Source organism: Pseudocercospora fijiensis (assembly GCF_000340215.1).
Source record: "Pseudocercospora fijiensis CIRAD86 unplaced genomic scaffold MYCFIscaffold_8, whole genome shotgun sequence".
Classification (NCBI taxonomy): domain Eukaryota; kingdom Fungi; phylum Ascomycota; class Dothideomycetes; order Mycosphaerellales; family Mycosphaerellaceae; genus Pseudocercospora; species Pseudocercospora fijiensis.
Window position 1 is genome coordinate 1,992,071 of NW_006921539.1, and position 18,113 is coordinate 2,010,183.

The following is an 18,113-nucleotide window of genomic DNA, read 5'->3' on the forward strand; positions in this document are numbered from 1 at the left end:
CCTTGTCTCTGATCTGAGATGGTCCATGGTGTCAGCATTGCCTTGGTCTGAGTTCGCAACTCCATGCTTTCTTGAGCAGTGGCGTTTAGCATCATCATCCGCATTTTCAGACTGCCAGGTCGGCTCGTCAAGATCAATTGAGAGCGAGCCGTCGTACCAGACCGGCCCTTCATCAATTGCGGTGGCTGGTGAAGATGCGAAGAGGCCGCTTGGTTGCTGTTTCTCGTGAGTACATGAGATCGGTAATTGGATACTTCAAGCCATGTATAGTGGGTTGGTATCGGTACGTACAGTACGTACCTCTGAAGACGCCATCAACCTTGCATCAAGACCCACACGATTCACTATAATCTTCAAGGTGTGCATGGCTTTTATTTTGATGTTGACGAAGTTTTGTGAGAATTGGACTTGGGAAAGAATACTCTCCAGGCGCTACTCATCATCCAGCGGCCTCATTTTCGAGGGGAAAGACAGACAGCAGCAGCGACCGCGAGTGGTCTCGGTTGCTCGCCAATAAGGGAGCTGTCATTTTTGCGAGGAGTTCTGATGCAGCTCTGCCTCGAGCTTGAAGATCGTCTTGCAGCTCGCCGAGCCGTTTCCGTAAGGCTCTGGCCGTCTATGATCGAGGAGTGAAAGGCCGATGAGATGAACGTAAAGTCGAGCTCGATGAGATGGAGCACGGGCCCATCAGGAAAGTGGCAAGTCTCAATTGAGATGTACTCCACTTGAGTGAAGCTTGTTTTCCTGAACTTAGGAGCGGCAAGCAATTCGCTTTTTGCCATCGTCTCGCAAGCCACGCATTGCTGTAGGGCACCAGATAGAGCTTAGTCTTCTTCGCACGCAAGGCTCTGCATCTCAGCGGACAAGGCATCTAAATCGCATCCTGCGCGCGTGTGGGGCAAGAGACGATGGATGTCAGGGTTCTTGAAGACCTATCAGCTGTGTATGGAATCTTGGCAAATAATGCAAAGTGTATGCACGTTTCTCCTGATCAGAGCCCAGCCAGGCTTGTTTGCTTCGAAAGAGGCAGCTTCATCGCTTCGCCAGCTTCATCCGACAAGGCATGCCCTCAGCCGGCTTCGCAGTCCCAAGCTGTACTTGATACGCCCTCTCCCCAAATTGCTCCCTCACCCCAGACAGATAATTAGGATATGAGCTTCCATCACCTACCAGTTTCTCTAGCTCATTATACGCACTAATGAAATCAAACTTCCTCACGATCATCGCAAGAATGACCTTTGCCTCCATAATTGCCAACTCTTGCCCAATACAATTCCTCACGCCTTTACTGAACGGTACCCAAGCATCTTTGTTGTTCTCGGCGTAGACTGCTGAGCCAGGTATGAATCTTTCTGGATCAAATATATCTGGGTTTGGCCAGTTCCGAGGGTTCCGATGCATGCCAACATTCACTGGCCAAAGCATGAAGTGGTTTGTGGGCATGTTTTCGCCAGTGTCAGGGTTGTGCAGTGTCAGGTTTGCTTGACCTAAGCGGATAGTCGATGCTGGTGGCTGCATTCGAAGAACCTCTTTTGTTACGGCAAGGGTGTATTCCATTTTGCTGAGCAAGTGCGGATCGCTTTTGAGCTTCTGTGCTACCACGTCTGGGTCCGGTCCAAAAATCTCTTCGTGCTCTTTTCGGATCTTGGCGAGAGTTTCCGGGTACTTGCTGAGGTAGTAGAAAGAATAGCAGATCGCCGAGGATGTGGTGTCATGTCCAGCAAAGGTGAATGTCTTCATATTGCTAATGGCCGCTTCCTTGAAATCGGGATCAAGTCCCTTGATCTTACTAGCATCAACGCTGCCCTTTTGGCCTTTAATCTCTTTCAGGTAGGCCTCCAAAGCGAGATCGATAACATGCTTCGATTTCCCTCGTGCTTCAAGCCCAGCAAAGCGCTCATCGAGGCGCGCAGACAGCCATCGGTGCATTCTCCAATTGTTGTAGCGCTGAATTATGGGTCGGCGGATGTCCCAGAGTTCGCTTGGCTGGTATTGTAGTCCGATCTTTTGCCATCGAATTTGAGACATGAAAGAGTCCACAAGCACGTTTTTGCCATGCTGCGCGTTGAGATCGAGATCCAGCACTATCTTACCAATTATGTTTACAGTAAGCTTCGTTGCCGCAGGCTCCATGCGAAATAGCTCGTTGTTCCTCGCGCGCTTCTCCATAATATCACAAAAGACCTGACATTCATCCACGATGGTCGAAACCTGTGTAATGAGATGGCCTGGCGCAAACCCTGGATTGAAAGCAGATCTCCACTTCTTCCAGACGGCGCCCTCTTCAGAGACCAAGTCATATTTTCCCCCAAAGTTGACCATGAACTCTGCGACCAGTGGGTGCTTTGGTGGATTGTATTTGATCGTGATTTGGTTTGCCATATCCGGGTTTGTGATCACCATTATCGGAGGGCCCAGAGGCCAAGAATCAAAGTAAAAGGCATCCGGAAGATCGTAAGCGTCTTTCAGACATTGCATCAATGCTTGTGGAGCGGCATTGGGAGGTTGTTTGGCTGCCACCTTGCCCATAGAAATAAGCGATCCGAAGGCATAGCTGTGAGGAGGTCCCGGAAGTCCATTGACGAGAGTTCTATGAAAGTGTAGTCGCTGGAGGAATCGCAGGATGTACGCAGCCAAGACAAGTCCAACGGCCCAGATCAGATGTGTTCCTGTCAGGGGTTGGAGCTGCATGTCGAATAAGGCACGCGGCACTTGTGGGTTCTCTGGTAAAACGTGTGCGCGAGAACTGCACGAAGTATAGGTACTCAGATAGACCTACGAGAGAAGATAATCGCAGACGACTTGACACAGCAGACAAGCATGACGAGCCGGAGGATTCGCTTCCGGGGTCCAGCATTGTCGTGTGGGCGGCACATGTGGTCTTGGCTGGCCGCCTAGTTCTGTACTTATGGGAATGTGAAGGCCAAGCTAGGTGAATGTTTCGACGCTGTAGCTACGAACGTGTCGAACTGAACTCGACGAGATCAGATAGGTTGCTGGAGTTCAGGCACTGGCCTGGCACTGCCACTGCCACTGGATCTTCTGCGGTGTGGTGTGGTAGAAAGGCAAAGTTTCGCTTCTGACGTCAATAATTGTTGCCTTGGCCGTCGAGGCCGTTTGCTGCAGCGTGTCCAACCCAAGATTGCCACAACATGAGTGAATGCAAAAATAGCTGCGCGCTGGATGCATTCATGTGAAACAGAAGCACATGAAAGTCTGCGAGGTGAAGTGGTCTTGCGAAGAATGCGAAGATGACTGATGCCGCGCATCTTGGCGAGACAAGCAGGGGCGCGTCTGGTTCGTCATCACAGCTGCAGCTGCAGATCGGGGAGGACGAGCTGCAGCATGTCTGGCGGTACCACAACGTAAACGATACCAACGATACCACTGCTACGACAATCTCAACATCGCCCGCAGACCACGAAAGTGCGTTATCGCCCTCCTCTCCATCCCACAGCATCACCATCGAGCTGTCTCCTCCTGCTTCTGCCCACGACCAGCTCTCCGACGTCGATTCCGACTTTGATATCATTGGAGGCGGCCAGCTCATCCCAGAGGCTTCGTACGACGGCATAGCAAGCAGCAACGAAGGCATCTTCCACGGCCTGAGTGCCAAAATACCCAAAGGGCTGCGACTCAACAGCAGTCAGACAGAACGCCGCCGCTCTCGCGACTGGCCTGAACTGCCGGGTACCAGCACGATGGAGGCTGGGAGCAGCAACGATTATAACAGCCCAGAGTGGCAGCAAGCGGGCGAGAACGCCGACCCACAAGACCTGGCAGGTCCAGGTGCGCATGGCAGACTGGAGTGCAAAGTCAGCAGCCCTCAGAAGGAAGGCGAAGGCACCCCGAACCCATATGTTTCCTACCTGGTCACCACCGATACCGACTTCAAGTCCTTTGTGGAATCTCATATAACAGTTCGGCGACGCTACACGGACTTTGTCTTTCTGTACCGCACGCTCAGCAAAGAGTATCCCCAGTGCGCAGTGCCGCCTCTCCCGGACAAGCATAACATGTCGTACGTACGAGGCGATCGCTTTGGACCGGACTTCACGAACCGAAGAGCATATTCACTAAACCGATTTCTGAAGCGACTAACTCTACACCCCGTACTTCGGAGGGCGACGCTTCTGGCGCTCTTCTTAGAATCGAGCGACTGGAATGCGACCATGAAGAGCAGGCCGAACAGAGGCATGAGCGGGAGTGAAAGTGGAAGTGGTTCAGTGCTCGAAAGCTGGACTGATAGCTTTCTTAACGCCTTCACGAAGCCGCACAAGACCGATAAGCGATTTCAGGACGTCAACGAGCGCGCCTCGAAGCTCGACGATGATCTCGGCACTGTTAGCAAGACCGTCGCCCGCGTCGCGAAACGAGAAGGCGATCTGGAAGCCGACTACGGCGATCTTGCGACCCAATTCCAGAAGCTTGCCGCTCTCGAGCCAGGTGTCAACGACGAACTGACCAAGTTCGCAACGTCGGTGCATTCCACGAGCGAAGGTTGGAAAGACCTGAAAGACTTCACCGACCAGGACTACCTGGGGTCGCTGAAAGATATGGAAGCATATATCACAGCGGTCAAGGCACTTCTCAAAACACGCGAACAGAAACAGCTAGACTTCGAAGGTCTGACAGAATACCTGAACAAGGCCGCCCAAGAACGCGACACACTCGCATCGCACGGCTCCATCGGCGCTTCTGGCTTCTTGCGGCAGAAGATTGAGGATGTGCGCGGCGTCGACCACGAACAAGCAAGACGAGAACGACAGCGGAAACTCGAAGTCCAGATCTCAAGACTGACCACCGAAGTGGAGGCAGCCAAGAAGACAACCGAGGCCTTCGACGAAGAAGTGGTAAAAGAAGTAGCAGATTTTGAAAGGATTAAAGCGGTCGAGTTCAGGGACACGCTGGGTGGACTGGCAGAGGCCAACATCAAATTCTTCCAAAACAATATTGCAATCTGGGAACGTTTTGTTCAAGACATGGAGAAAGGACAAGCTGCTGCTGCTAAGGCGTCAGGATAATGAACGGAGGGAGGAAAGTCTAGTAGGGCATCATCATGTCATGTTCATCATGCAACTTCCACCCCATGAAATGCAAATGCAGTGAAACAGTCACAGCCACTCACGTGCAAAAAATAGCAAATCTCACCACCCAACCAACCGCATCTATTCATATCTTGATCTCGCGTGTATCTTCTTCCCAAAGCTCTGGTGACTGGTCGACAAGACCACAAGCTAACGGATGTCCTCAATTCTAGACCGGAAGACCGGAAAGAGGCAAATGGCAAAAGTGGGAAACTTCTGAATTTTGCCCCTTCGCATGACCCGAATGAGAAATGGACGTTCTAGAACGAAACTTCCTGGTGCTTTGGACATGGGTATGGGTGGGTAAAATGTTTGTGCGGGTGCGGGAGAAACGACGGGATCGATCCTTGTTGCGTTGCGAGCTCTCCCTCTCTCACATCAACAAGACTGGATTTGGGAAAAATGCGAAACGAAAGATAATAATAAGAGGGGGAAAAATGCGGGAAGATTTCTTTCTTTTTCATTTGAGGGATTTTTGTTTTCCTTTCTGTGAACACGCGTATTTGGCTATTTTGTCTGTTGGTGCTGTAAAGTATACGCAGCAAGCGAGCAAGCTATAATAATAAGAGACGACAGCAACAGGTCCTGATGAGTCCTCCCGTGCGTGATTTCTTGCCGAACTGGAACCAGCAATCGACCCACCATCATGCGACCGCCATTCCTACCGGATCGCATCATGCCTTCGCATTCTTCAACATCGCGCCATCATCATCCTGAGGAATCGTCCTCCTCTTGCTGCCTGTCTTCTGCTCCTGCTCAACCTTCACAAGCTCGTCACTTCGCGGAGGCGAAGAGATCGGTGAAGTGAAAACATTCGTGAGACCTCTGCGGACAGCTTTCTCCTGCTTCATCGGCACAGCAGTGGCAGCGACTCTCTGCTTCCTAGTCTGTCTTGGTGCATCCACGTCAATGGAATCGTCCGCGAGGACATTAGCCTTGCGTTTCTTTCCTTTGCCGGCCGTGCCGAAGACTTCTCGGGCTTGAGTGTTGTCGTTCTGGAGGATTGTTCGACGCTTGGGCGGGACGAGGGTGTTCTCTTCTTGCTCGATGGAGGGTTGGATGGCGACTTTACAGGCTGGTGGCTGGATTGGACTGCCTGAGACGATGTGATCCTTTGCTCTGTCCTGTGCGAGCATGGCTGGTACGTCCTCCTGGCTTGGTGTTGCTTCCACTTCCACCCAGCCTTTGCCCATGCGCCTGATCGGCTTCTGAGACTTGATGTCGAGAAGAGGAGTAGGAGCCGATGGCGCTTTGACTGCGGCCCTATTTGCTGCACGCGAAGCGCGTGCTGCCTTCGTCTGCTCCTTCCTGGCACGGGATGAGGTTCTGCCTTTCTTGTCTTTGGCAGTGTTGCGTGGAGCTTGCTTTTCGATCTCTGGAGCGTCATATTTCCTAGCTGCTGCCTTTTGGGATCTAACGATACGTGCGGCCTCGAGTGCTTCCACATGCTTTGCCTTGGACTGAGCTGAATTCTTCCTCTTCTGAGCCCTACTAGCTCTGGCCGGCGCCGCCTTATCAGTCGCTTGCCTGTCCTCAGGCTCATCGATGTCTTGGGGTGCTGCTGCGGCGTCAGGTTCAGCGGTGGCAGTCGCGTCCGGTAACACTGTGCCACTGGCAATACCCTCCTGAATAGCTCTCACCTTCTCAGTCAGCCTCTCATTTCTAATGTTGAGTTCTGCGGAAGCCTTTTCAAGCACAGCGATGGATTCCTCAATCTCCATCATCGTCGCATTTCCATTTTCCGCCTGCTGCGCCAAGTCATCAAGCCTCTGACTGATTTCCTCCCATCTAGCCTCATCAATGCGTCTTCCGAGTGTTCTCATGCTGTCGCGGTAGCTTCCCATAGCCGCCTCAACCTCCTTGACGCGCTTGTGCAGCGCGACTTCCTTCTCGGCTGCCTTCTTGCATTCGGCAGTCACGTCTTCGACATCGCGATCAATACGGGTGACCTTCTCTGTGATGGCCTCGATTTGGGACTGAAGCTCTTGGAGCGACTTCATGACTTCCGTCTGCACCTTTTCAATGGCCTGGTTCTCGCGTGTGTCGTCAGCAAGAGATTGTACCTGCTTCGAGAGTTGGTCGACATCCTCCTTGTTCTTGTTCGCCGCGGCCGTAGTAGAGGTCTCGACTCTGTCAATAGCAGCTTCGAGCTTCTGCATGCGGTCGAGTAGCAGGCCATGTTCGCGCTTGAGTTGGTGTGCCCACAGAAGGGCGGTAGGGTCGGATGGCGGTGGTTGCTTGGGTGCCATGGCAGCAATTTGGGCCTGACTGCTGTGTTGATGTACTGCCGATTACAAGGGCCGACGTACTCGAGTCGTCCGATTTCGAGAAGTTGTTAGTGTGAAGCGGGATTCGATCTGCAGCCGTTAAACGGTGACGTTTTGCCAAGCTTTCACATGTGCAAGTCACACAATTATGGCAGGAACGACCACTCTACTCGCACAACATGGGAAGGGGACATTTTGTACTGTTCAATTCATGTACGCAGCCTACGTACCAGGTCGCAATTCAACCTCAGCAAAAACAGCATTTTCAACGTAAGCATGAAACTCCCATTCCCTCTAAAAACGCAGAGCAGTTTTGATGTGCATAAAGCATCGCGAACTCCCTCCTGATGATCATGATGCAAGTCATTCGCCATTGAGCGCTATCTGGCGTACGGTCAATGCGCGCCGTCCGCGCGAAGCAGCGATGAGTGGGCTCTCAGATTCCGTGCAGTAGGTGGTGAGCGCCTCGCCAGCCCGACAGCCGTGTCTCGGCAGCGAACTGGAAGGCTCGTGTGGTGTTGTGATTTCTTCGTTTAGATCAAGTCTATCATTCTCATTAGCATCTCATTCATCAGCTCGAGCTGGATGAACTCACCAGCCACGTTCATTGGCATCTCTTCGATTTGGGTGCTGTAGAACTGCTCGATCTCACGCATCATGCGCACGTCGTCGGCGGTGACGAAGTTGATGGCAACACCCTTACGTCCGAATCGGCCACCACGACCGATGCGGTGGATGTAGTTCTCACGGTTGGCTGGAAGGTCGTAGTTGATGACCAGGGAGACTTGCTGGACATCGATACCACGGGCGAGCAGATCAGTGGCGATGAGCACACGGGAAGAACCAGATCGGAACTCCTTCATGATCACGTCACGCTGGGCCTGGTCCATGTCGCCGTGCATGGCGGAGACAGTGAAGTCGCGGGCAGTAAGCTTGTCGGTGAGCCAGTCGACCTTTCTACGGGTGTTGCAGAAGATGACAGCCTGGGTGATGGTGACGGTCTCGTACAAGTCGGACAGGGTGTCGAGCTTCCAATCCTCCTTCTCGACAGCAATGTAGAACTGCTTGATACCTTCGAGGGTAAGCTCGTCCTTCTTGACCAGGATACGGACTGGGTCGCGCATGAACTTGGTGGTGACCTCGAGGACGTCCTGTGGCATGGTGGCGGAAAGGAGGACGACCTGGGTCGACTGTGGGAGCAGCTGGAAGATGTCGTAGATCTGCTCGGTGAAACCGCGAGACAACATCTCATCAGCCTCGTCGAGCACGAACATCTTCATGCTGTCAGTGCGGAGGACGCGACGCTGGATCATGTCGTGGACACGGCCTGGGGTGCCGACAACGACCTGTGGGCCGTCCTGGAGAGCCTTCATATCATCTCTTACGCTGGTACCACCAATGCAAGCGTGGCACTCAATCTGCATGAAGTCACCGATGGCGACAACAACCTTCTGGATCTGTTGGGCGAGCTCACGGGTTGGTGCGAGGATGAGCGCCTGGCAGGCCTTGATGTTTGGGTCGATCTTCTGGAGCACGGAGATGGAGAAAGTGGCAGTCTTGCCGGTACCCGACTGAGCCTGAGCAATGACATCGTTGCCTGCATTGTGTGTGAGATGCAGGCGAGCGCGACTGGAGAGGAGTGATATTTTGCTTACCCTTGATGACTGGCATGATAGCGCGCTGCTGGATAGCAGATGGGCGCTCGAAACCGTAGGCGTAGACTCCGCGGAGGAGCTCGCTCTTGAGGTTCATCGCATCGAAGGAGTCGGTGGTCTCGTCATAGTTGGACTCGATTTGACCTGCGGCGCACAAATTGTTATTACTGTCTGTCGGTGTGGCACGCTTGCCAAAATGCTGTTCATGTGTCCGCTGCGCTGCCCGCCTGCCCGCCCTGATTTTTATATGCTGCCACCACCGCTGCCGTTGCCGCCACATGGGGTAGGATCGCTCACTTACCAGCATCGATGTCCTCAAGGCCCTTGCTGTCTGCCATGATTGCGAATCAGACACGGAGCTCACTGGCGCTGCGCAGTGAGCTGGAAAAGTGCGTGGGCGGGGGGTGGGCGGGGATCCTCGTGGACGCCGGCCGCAATTGGTTTGGTTGTACTGGAAGAACTAGATATCACTGACGGTCGGTAAGGACGGTCAGCTTCTAGTTTGTGCGGCGTGTGGTGTGTGTGTTGGATTTGTTGGATGGTGATTGAGGAAGTGCGGCGGCAGAAAGATTTCGTATTTTGACAGGGTGTGGGGCGGAAAAGACGCTCTGACCAGCTCGAAGTTTGAACTTGTGCCTAGCGGACTAGCGTGCCGGTCGAGGCAAACCAAATTTTTCCGAGTCTCTGCCTCACTTGCTGCTTCACACTTCATTCGCCAAGCAGTCCTCAGCTCACTATGACTCTTCCACCTGATAGTGGCTACGATTCTGAGTTGGCCCTCGACTCATCCCGTAGACCGGTTAAACGAATGAGAGTTGGCGGCCACAACAACAGAGATGACGAGAACAATACCTTCGTGAGGCGGCACCCGCTAGGTGTGAGGCCATCCGGAAATGCGCTTGTTGCAACACAAAACCTCAAAGACTCATCTGGTCGCTTTGCCTTATTGCCAGACGAGCTACTGGCCTCTTGCCTCGACATCCTCCCGCCTCAGGATCTGCTTCGGCTCGGAGGCACGTGTCGGGCACTTCACGCATTTACAAGAAACGAGGAATTGTGGCGCACGCTATTTGTTGAGTAGGTTATGCAACGTAGGACTCATAATTGCTCGGCATCATGCTGAGCAGCACGGTAGGTCATCTCCCCAAAACTTCTCTTGGCAAGGCACGTGGCGCTCGACATACCTTGGACAGCCTGCAAGTCAGGAGCCTAGAGTTGATTGCGGCAATCTGTTTTCTGATGTTCTGTATCGCCCTTTCTTCTGCGCCCATGTACCGCTTCACCAGTACGCGCAGGGCATCCCGAAGCAGAATGAGATCGAACGATTTGGCGATCTCTCCTACGACGAGTTCGCAGCGGAATGGTACTGCCAGCCTTTTATCCTGACAGATCCTGTCAAGAAGTGGCCAGTCTACAAATCCTGGACGCTCGACCATTTGTTGAACAAATACTCAAACGTACCTTTCCGTGCTGAAGCCGTAGACTGGCCTCTTAAAACTTACATCCAGTACATGCAAAACAGCCGGGACGAATCACCTTTATACCTCTTCGACCGCGCCTTCGCAGAAAAAATGAATCTGCACGTCTCCGACCAGCCCAGCGAAAAAGCAGATTACTGGCCCCCAACATGCTTCGGACCAGACCTCTTTAATCTCCTAGGCGATCAAAGACCAGATCATCGCTGGCTTATCGGAGGACCCGATCGCAGCGGCAGTACTTTCCACAAAGACCCCAACGCAACCAGCGCATGGAACGCAGTGATCAAGGGATCGAAGTACTGGATCATGTTCCCATCCTCACCCTCAATCCCGCCTCCACCTGGAGTTTACGTCTCCGAAGACCAGAGCGAAGTCACGAGTCCTCTCAGTATTGCAGAATGGCTTCTCGGCTTCCACGCGGAGGCAAGAAGGACAGCAGGCTGCAAAGAAGGCATTTGTTATGAGGGAGAGGTGCTTTACGTGCCCTCAGGCTGGTACCACCTAGTCCTGAATCTAGAAACTAGCATCGCCATTACTCAGAACCTTGTGCCGCGAAGTAGACTTGGAGCTGTACTGCATTTCCTGAGAGACCAGAAGCAGAGTATCTCAGGTTTCAGAGATGATGTGCAAGATCCGTACGGTCTTTTCCTCGAACGTTTGCGAGAGCATGATCCGGCGCTTCTTGACGAGGGCTTGGCGGAGTTGGATCGATTGAGTAAGATTGGTAAGAACTGGGAGACGATCACGAAAGTTGATGAGGAGGACGGGGCTGAGCAGGGTGGTTTCTCGTTTGGGTTTGGAGGTGATGACGATGATGATGAAGAGATTCCATGAGATGTAGTCGCTCAAAGTGTTGTCGGCAATTATGCTCAGTGCTGTAGATTACGCGCCATCTACTAGTATGTGACACATCCCAGCATGAATCGATGCAATATTTGAAAGGAATTGTGACCGAAGCCCACAAAATCGCAATGCAAGGTCTTTCACAACCCCTGTTCATTTCGCCTGTATACTTTTGCATTACATCATAAGGTCGTAGATGTCTAAATGTCGTACTGCATATCGTTATATTCCAGTGTCCGTAATATTAACAGTCACATTCTCAATCTGACAACCCGTCTGATTCCAAGTTCCTCCTAGCACTTGTTCCAAGAAAGCGAAAGCCCTCGCATCACCATTCGTCGTCTCATCCGTGTGCCCTCCAACAGTGTTGCGATCATATTTGATCGTAGCGCCAATATTGCAGTATCTCTCAACCAGAGCATCGGTGTCGTTGACCGGGCTGATATCGTCCTTGATGGCCTTATATGCGAAGACTGGCATTTGTGGGACGCCATGGTAGCCCATAATTCCATCACGGTTGATGATGCGTTGCGAGAGAGGGTTACTGAGGGATTGGTCTCCGTTCTTGAAATAGTCCGAGATGTTGTGGAAGGCGAAGGCTCCGATTGATTCTGTTAGGGTTTGGTTGAAGGCCATGAGGAAGCCGGTCGCGTTGTATTCTCCTTCCGTGTTCAGATTCTCTTTAAGGTATTGGAGCAGTTCTGGGTATTGGCTTGCGAGACCCAGAATCCCAGCTGGGATCAGCCCTGCTGCGATGCCTCCGTTGGTAGCCGCAAGCACGCTGGTCACGTTCGGTGTAAGGCCACCCAAAGCTGCACCTGCGAAGCTCAGGTCCTGTGCGTATTGAACTTGGAGTTCTGCTGCCCATTCACTGGCAAGCGCACCGCCTGAATATCCCCACATTGCGTATCGGGTACCATTTGTATCAAGGCCAAAGCCTGAGTTCAGGACTGCTCGGATGGAGTCGAGCGTGGCGTGGCCAGATTGAACGCCTGCAGTAAAGCTGGCGTTCGGGCCTTCGTAGTCTGGAACATTGACGAACCAGCCTTGCCCCAATGCCTTCGTCACATCTGGCAAAGCAGCGCCATACTGAGCATATGATGGGCTAGCATCGACGTCGGCAGAGTCATATGGGACTTGGTATGAAAGCAGCTTGTTAGTGGCTGAAGTCTGGTTTGCGCACTTGGGTGTGAAGAGTGTTGTGACTGCCCATGTGGGTCGATATTGGCTGTCTGTGGTGCGGTAGAGGATTTGGTAGGCTTCGCTTGAGTTTGTGGTTATGCTCGTGAGGTTTCCTCTAGCAGCTCGAAGCCTGAGAATGGCACCTGGAGCAGCAGCCTCGAAATTGTGAGGTGTGGTATACCACGGGTCTTGACTCGGCGGTAAGATATCCACTGGCGTCTGAAGCAGTCCTTTTCTTGAAAGATCTGTGATCGGATTTGTCGAATATGCTGCGCTGCCAGCAACGAGAGCTGCAATTGGAAAGGTGATAGAGGTCCTCATCTTGGCGTGCTAGCTAGACGTCTGGGAGGAAGCTGGGCTGGGCTATAGAGGATGCGAAAGAAATATATATTACTCACGAGACGAAGGTTCTCCAGACACTTGGAGCGACTACTCCGTTTGTATACCCGCACCCGAGCCGTGCTGTCAGATGCATTTTGAAGGCGGTGGTGAGGTCACTTTTGGCCTCGTTCGCGATACGACCATGGGCCTACGTGGCGCCGAGGTCGCGGACGTAGGCCCTTCTTGGTATGGTTCCAGGAACCGCTCGCAGACAAATGCGGGGGGACCAGTTGGGAACGATCAAACCTGCGGTCGCTATCGGAAAGGCAGCATCGGGTGTGCTGTCAGCCGCTCGGCGGCCAAGTAAGATGCTGACGGCTGAAAGGTGTTCTGGGCAAGAGTGACAGGTGTTGTTGAGGAAAGAGGAAAGCTCGCGTGTAGCGGTGGGGAGGTGTCATAGTCAGCTCGTAAAGTAGCGGTTTTCGCCAATAACGCGCTACCTGCCACGTAGAATTGGTTAAATTGGCACTATTTGAGGTTAGCAAGGTGCCTTTATAAAGAATGCTATTATTAACTAATTATTATATGCTAGTTAGCGTTGTTAGCCGTTTAGTTAGTTAAGGAGGCCTCTTTAGGTAAGGATTCTACGTTCTAGTCGCCTTAGGCACGCGAGGGCCGCCGTAGTAACGAGAATCCGACTCCCTTCCTTAGTATACCTACGCATTAACAACAACGTATATAATACTATCGGACAAACGTACAAATAGAAGCGCTATTATCGGTACTTAATCTCTCGTACTATTTATTAATATTAGTACGTTAGTTAGCATTCCGTATCCTCCGGCATAAAGGGCCTCGAATCCGCCCGCTATGTCGAATATCTACTCTCGACCTATAATCGACCCTCTATAATCCTAACCCTCGCCTAATACCTTCGATTTATACGCTATTCGACTTAACCGTACGACTCCTATCCGTAGTATATATTTACAGCCTCTACGCCGAGTTGAAGACCCTTAGTAGAAGGTTTAGGCCTTTATAAATAGCGCTAGATATGCCTTTAACGAGTACCTCCGAGATATAGCTTCTAAGGCGAAGATACAGATTACGAAGGAGCGCTATCTCTAACTAGTTATATTCTATATCTCTACTAAGGACTAGATTAAACGACAACTAAACAGGAAGATAAGCTAGGAAGACTATAATCTGCGGTACTATATAAGGAACAGGTTTTACTAGAGTCCTAAAGACGAGAGGCTATATACTATTAAGAAGGACCGTTCTTTATATAAGGTAGTATAGGAATACGAGATGTTTAACGTTATAACGATTAAACACTACGAGGTAGGCTACTACGGTCGTAGAGCTATTAAGGCCCTTCTTAGGCGCAACTTCTATAGCATTACAAAGGAAGATATTACTACGGCCTTATTATACTATTAAATCTGCAACCTCCTTAAAGCGGCGCCTCTAAAGCGTATAGTACTAATTAAATATATATACTCTAGCAATATACACGACCGTATCTAAGACGACTTAGTAGACTTCTCGGACTAACCGGACGGCTCTTATCTATATCTCTTCTACCTAAAGGACTATTGCACCAAATTCTATCGAGTCTATGCCCTTTAAAGTAAGGAGGCCGAGAATGTAGCCTATTATATCTACGACTATATCAACTCTTATAGAGCGCCGAGGCTATAGCAATTTAACAACGGCGGCGAGTTTAAAGGCGTATACGAGGCGCTTATTACTTCCTATAATATACTAATTGCTTACGGCGCTCTATATTACCCTAAGTCGCAAGGACTCGTTAAACAGGCTAACGGTGTTATTAAGAAGCGCATCTCGGCTATTAAAATAGACCGTAGATTAAGAGGCTAGATTATCGCTGCCTAAGAGGCCGCTCGCATCTATAACGAGACTTTCTATACTACTATTAAAATAACCCTCTTTAAGGCCTTCTTTAACCGTAACTCTACTAAGAAGCCGGACCTTCTATTAGCAGGTCTATAGGCGGCTTTATAAGCCGCTAGTAACTATATAGAAGTTACTAGAAGCCTGTCTCCTATTCTAATAATAGGTAACGAGCTATTACTATACGAGGCTATTCTTACTATAGAGGCGGCAGCTTGTAATAACGACGACGACACTACGAGTATTGTTATAGTCGCTATAGCCGTTGCTAACGGTTATAATATCGTATTCGACGAAGACAACCGACTAGTAATTGAATTAGACACACACGCGCCTACTACTATACTAGCGACTATTGTAGCGGCGGAAGTTGACCCTCTATAGCCTAGATACGACGTGCCTTACTATAACGAGATAGACCGCCGCCGCACTGTCTATAAGTCTAGTACTAGTGTTGTCTACGAGATTGACGACAGTTAGCGTATTCTATAGGACTTAATCTCGTTAAACTAGCGCTCCGCTAACGCTAATTATAATAGGGCCTATACTAGTAATAGTAAGGCAAGGACCTTCGAAGTTAGTAACCTTGTTAGTATAGCAATCTAGAAGGAATACCTTGTCAAGTTTAGCCCTCGAGTAGTTATTGTCTAGATAATAGAAGCCGCTTAAAATAGGCCTAATTACTATCGATTAATAACTCCTTAGGGTAAGCTAAAGGGTTAGTAGTATATACGGCACCTATTGCTAATAGAGGGCTATTTATTCGCTATCTATAAAGACTGCGAGTCTAAGGTTATTAGTATAGCGGAGGCTTCTCGAATGTAGGTAAGGGTGCCTATTAGTACTATCTACGAGTACCGTTGTAAGGGCTCTTATAATAACAACTATTATAGCTGCCGTAAACGAGGTGTTCCTTGTTCTAAGCTATACTACGGTTACGGTAACTATTGTAACAATATAGACGACTACGGCCTTCTAAACGACTATAAAGCGCCTGCCTTAGTTGCTAACGACGACGATAAGATAGCCGCTATCTAACAACCTAGCTCTACGCTACTAGCAGAGGCAACACCTAGAGCTACTATAGAAGGGCTAGACCTCGCTACCTCTACGCCTACGTAACTAATACCTACGTCTGCTATAGTCTAGCGGACCTAGTCTTCTGCTAATCTACTAGTTGCTACTAAATCTCCGCGTAGAAGAGGTTAGCGGAAGAAGACTGTATCTAAGAAGGCGCAGTCGTTAAGGGAGTAAGTGCCTAAGGGCGTATAAAAGAGAAGGAGGGCGAGGGCCTAGTAGTAAGTGCTAGAAGGGGACGGAAGTAATAGAATAGAACTCCGAGCAGCAGTCTATTACTATATTTGTTAGGAGATATTAGTCTTAGCGTTTGTATAGGTCTTCTCGGTCCTTAGTTAGGCTTCTTTAATAAGCCGTAGAGAGTATATAAGGGCCTAGTTGTTATCGCTATTCGGAGCTAAATTCAAGCTAGCTTCGAGGCGGCTTCGAGCGATAATATTAATACAACTATAGTACCTATACTATATATAAAATATATAGTCTCTATCTACTTATTAGTAGCTTTAATTTAGTCTATATATCGCGTTATTATAGCCGTTTTGTCGCTTACAATAGTGTCGGCAGGCTAAGTAGCAAATTGCGACCGGATAGCTAACAAATCCGGCTCCTTATTATATACTAATAACTTAGTTAAATCCGCTGTTTAATTGACTAAATAGGCTCTATATATCTACTTTATAGACAGGTTGTTGTTAATCAAATCTATAGCAATTGCTTTACTAAATAGGCGCTATTTAATGAAAAAGCGTACTTGACAAACGGGTGATTACAGAGGGAGGTTGCAGTGGCTCCGCTTACCGATACGCTCGGGGCCTTCCGAACGCAATTCAAATTAGAGCTCGACTTCGATGCTGGCTCTGCCACCTGGCACGCTCGACCCGTGAAAATATTGACGAGCATTAATCAAAACTACTGTCCGTGCTCCATTTCGAAGAGGGTGCGTGCGGCTTACCTAATTCCTCCGCTTTGTAGGACAGTAGCTTCGGGAGTGTCTCGCTCCCGCCGCAAGTCAGTCATGATACATGGAGACATTATTGGAGTTGGTATGGCATCAACAATGGCAGTCAGAACCTCATTGGCTGCACTGAGTGCTGCCGAGCGGCAATTGATTAGGTCTAAGCGTCTTCAAAGTGGTCAATGTGTGCGCTGCTTTCATGCTTCACTGCGAAAAGCAGTTCAAGATGGCACTTCGGGACAGGATGGCAATGAGATTCACAAACCAGCTCCATCTAATAGTAATGGAACCGCTCCTCTTACTGTATCGATATGCAGCTGACCGCATGTGCAGAACCAACCCGCCGTCCTTCGCGCAAAGAGCGCGCTGCAATGATTTCCAGCGAAGTATCGATGCTTCAGAGAGGACCACCTCCAGGAGAGTCAACACATGGTCCAGGCAGCGTAACAGGCACATATCAGCGAGATCCAGAACCACCGACGACGAGCGCTGGATTCGCCAAGACTCCAGAAAGTATGGGCGGAGAGCGCATGGGGGACAATGTTTCTGCTGGCCGAGAAGGGCCAAATGCGCAGGGCGTGGGACGTGTGACTGGAGCGGATGAGAATGTCAGGAATGAGCATCCAAGTTCTCGAAGCATGAGAAATCCATCTGAAGTGCAAGAGCCGGCTGAGGGCGGCGTCAGTGTGCTGGAATCCAGTACACCAGGACACTTGAGCACGGCAGCACGTATCGCATCATTAGAGAGCAAGGAGGACTCTGCGATATCAGGCTCTCTCAATGCCCGGGAAGAGACATCCTTACGCGACCGGCTAGCCAAAGCCAAGGCGTCAGGCCTAGCCTATCGACCGCGAGCACCATCGCGAGAACATCTTCTCCACACAGGGAGCAGTGCTGCAACGCCAGCAAGCAAGGACTTCGAGGCTGTTGTGCTAGATCGTTTCAAGACTGGTCGCAGTCCTGTGAAGGCACTTACTGTCCAGACAGGCGAGAAGGCGCGGACGCTGCCGAACCAAGATATACTTCTGCGAAAGCTGGTTGCTGGTAAATATCCTACTTCGTGGCTGTCTACCGAAAACGGTCGCTACAAGCAAAAGACACTGAACCAAGTCATAAAGAACCTGGCAATGAATGGCACCTACCTGGGAAAAGATGCCAATAAGTTGATCGAGAAAGTGCGGCATTTGCTCCCAGCTACTTTGCAGGCTTTGCGTCCAGTGCAAGGCGCAGCTCAGGCCAAGGCTCAGGCCAAAGCATAGAATGCTATGCAGAAAGGACATTGCAAAATCGTTGGCATTGCGGAGGTTGCGTAGCACGTAGGCGTGGGCGTA

General features: G+C 50.6%; 7 protein-coding genes across 7 annotated transcripts; 3 read left to right on the forward strand and 4 right to left on the reverse strand.

The window, feature by feature from the left end:
* Positions 1 to 910: 910 nt before the first annotated feature.
* MYCFIDRAFT_167334 (uncharacterized protein) lies at positions 911 to 3,194 on the reverse strand. Its single transcript, XM_007931981.1, has one exon. The coding sequence runs from the start codon at positions 2,689 to 2,691 to the stop codon at positions 1,033 to 1,035; it is 1,659 nt and encodes a 552-aa protein (XP_007930172.1). The 5' UTR covers positions 2,692 to 3,194; the 3' UTR covers positions 911 to 1,032.
* A 507-nt stretch (positions 3,195 to 3,701) lies between these two features.
* Positions 3,702 to 5,156, forward strand: MYCFIDRAFT_156757 (uncharacterized protein; the record flags this gene model as incomplete). Its single annotated transcript, XM_007931982.1, has 1 exon — positions 3,702 to 5,156. One exon carries the CDS (start codon positions 3,702 to 3,704, stop codon positions 5,022 to 5,024), a length of 1,323 nt encoding a protein of 440 aa, XP_007930173.1. The 3' UTR covers positions 5,025 to 5,156.
* Positions 5,157 to 5,761: 605 nt separating this feature from the next.
* On the reverse strand, positions 5,762 to 7,336 carry MYCFIDRAFT_79467 (uncharacterized protein; the record flags this gene model as incomplete). The annotated part of the gene is made up of 1 exon (XM_007931983.1): positions 5,762 to 7,336. The coding sequence occupies one exon, from the start codon at positions 7,334 to 7,336 to the stop codon at positions 5,762 to 5,764; it is 1,575 nt and encodes a 524-aa protein (XP_007930174.1).
* A 211-nt stretch (positions 7,337 to 7,547) lies between these two features.
* MYCFIDRAFT_167339 (uncharacterized protein) lies at positions 7,548 to 9,545 on the reverse strand. Its single transcript, XM_007931984.1, has 4 exons — positions 9,311 to 9,545; positions 9,010 to 9,153; positions 7,950 to 8,951; positions 7,548 to 7,898 (listed from the first exon to the last, which is right to left on the reverse strand). The coding sequence occupies exons 1-4, from the start codon at positions 9,345 to 9,347 to the stop codon at positions 7,888 to 7,890; spliced, it is 1,194 nt and encodes a 397-aa protein (XP_007930175.1). The 5' UTR covers positions 9,348 to 9,545; the 3' UTR covers positions 7,548 to 7,887.
* A 272-nt stretch (positions 9,546 to 9,817) lies between these two features.
* On the forward strand, positions 9,818 to 11,321 carry MYCFIDRAFT_34958 (uncharacterized protein; the record flags this gene model as incomplete). Its single annotated transcript, XM_007931475.1, has 2 exons — positions 9,818 to 10,086; positions 10,145 to 11,321. 2 exons carry the CDS (start codon positions 9,818 to 9,820, stop codon positions 11,319 to 11,321), a joined length of 1,446 nt encoding a protein of 481 aa, XP_007929666.1.
* A 127-nt stretch (positions 11,322 to 11,448) lies between these two features.
* Positions 11,449 to 12,987, reverse strand: MYCFIDRAFT_204832 (uncharacterized protein; the record flags this gene model as incomplete). The annotated part of the gene is made up of 2 exons (XM_007931985.1): positions 11,449 to 12,747; positions 12,911 to 12,987. The coding sequence occupies 2 exons, from the start codon at positions 12,985 to 12,987 to the stop codon at positions 11,553 to 11,555; spliced, it is 1,272 nt and encodes a 423-aa protein (XP_007930176.1). The 3' UTR covers positions 11,449 to 11,552.
* Positions 12,988 to 16,884: 3,897 nt separating this feature from the next.
* MYCFIDRAFT_90058 (uncharacterized protein) lies at positions 16,885 to 18,041 on the forward strand (the record flags this gene model as incomplete). The annotated part of the gene is made up of 2 exons (XM_007931986.1): positions 16,885 to 16,968; positions 17,100 to 18,041. 2 exons carry the CDS (start codon positions 16,885 to 16,887, stop codon positions 18,039 to 18,041), a joined length of 1,026 nt encoding a protein of 341 aa, XP_007930177.1.
* Between the last annotated feature and the right edge of the window lie 72 nt (positions 18,042 to 18,113).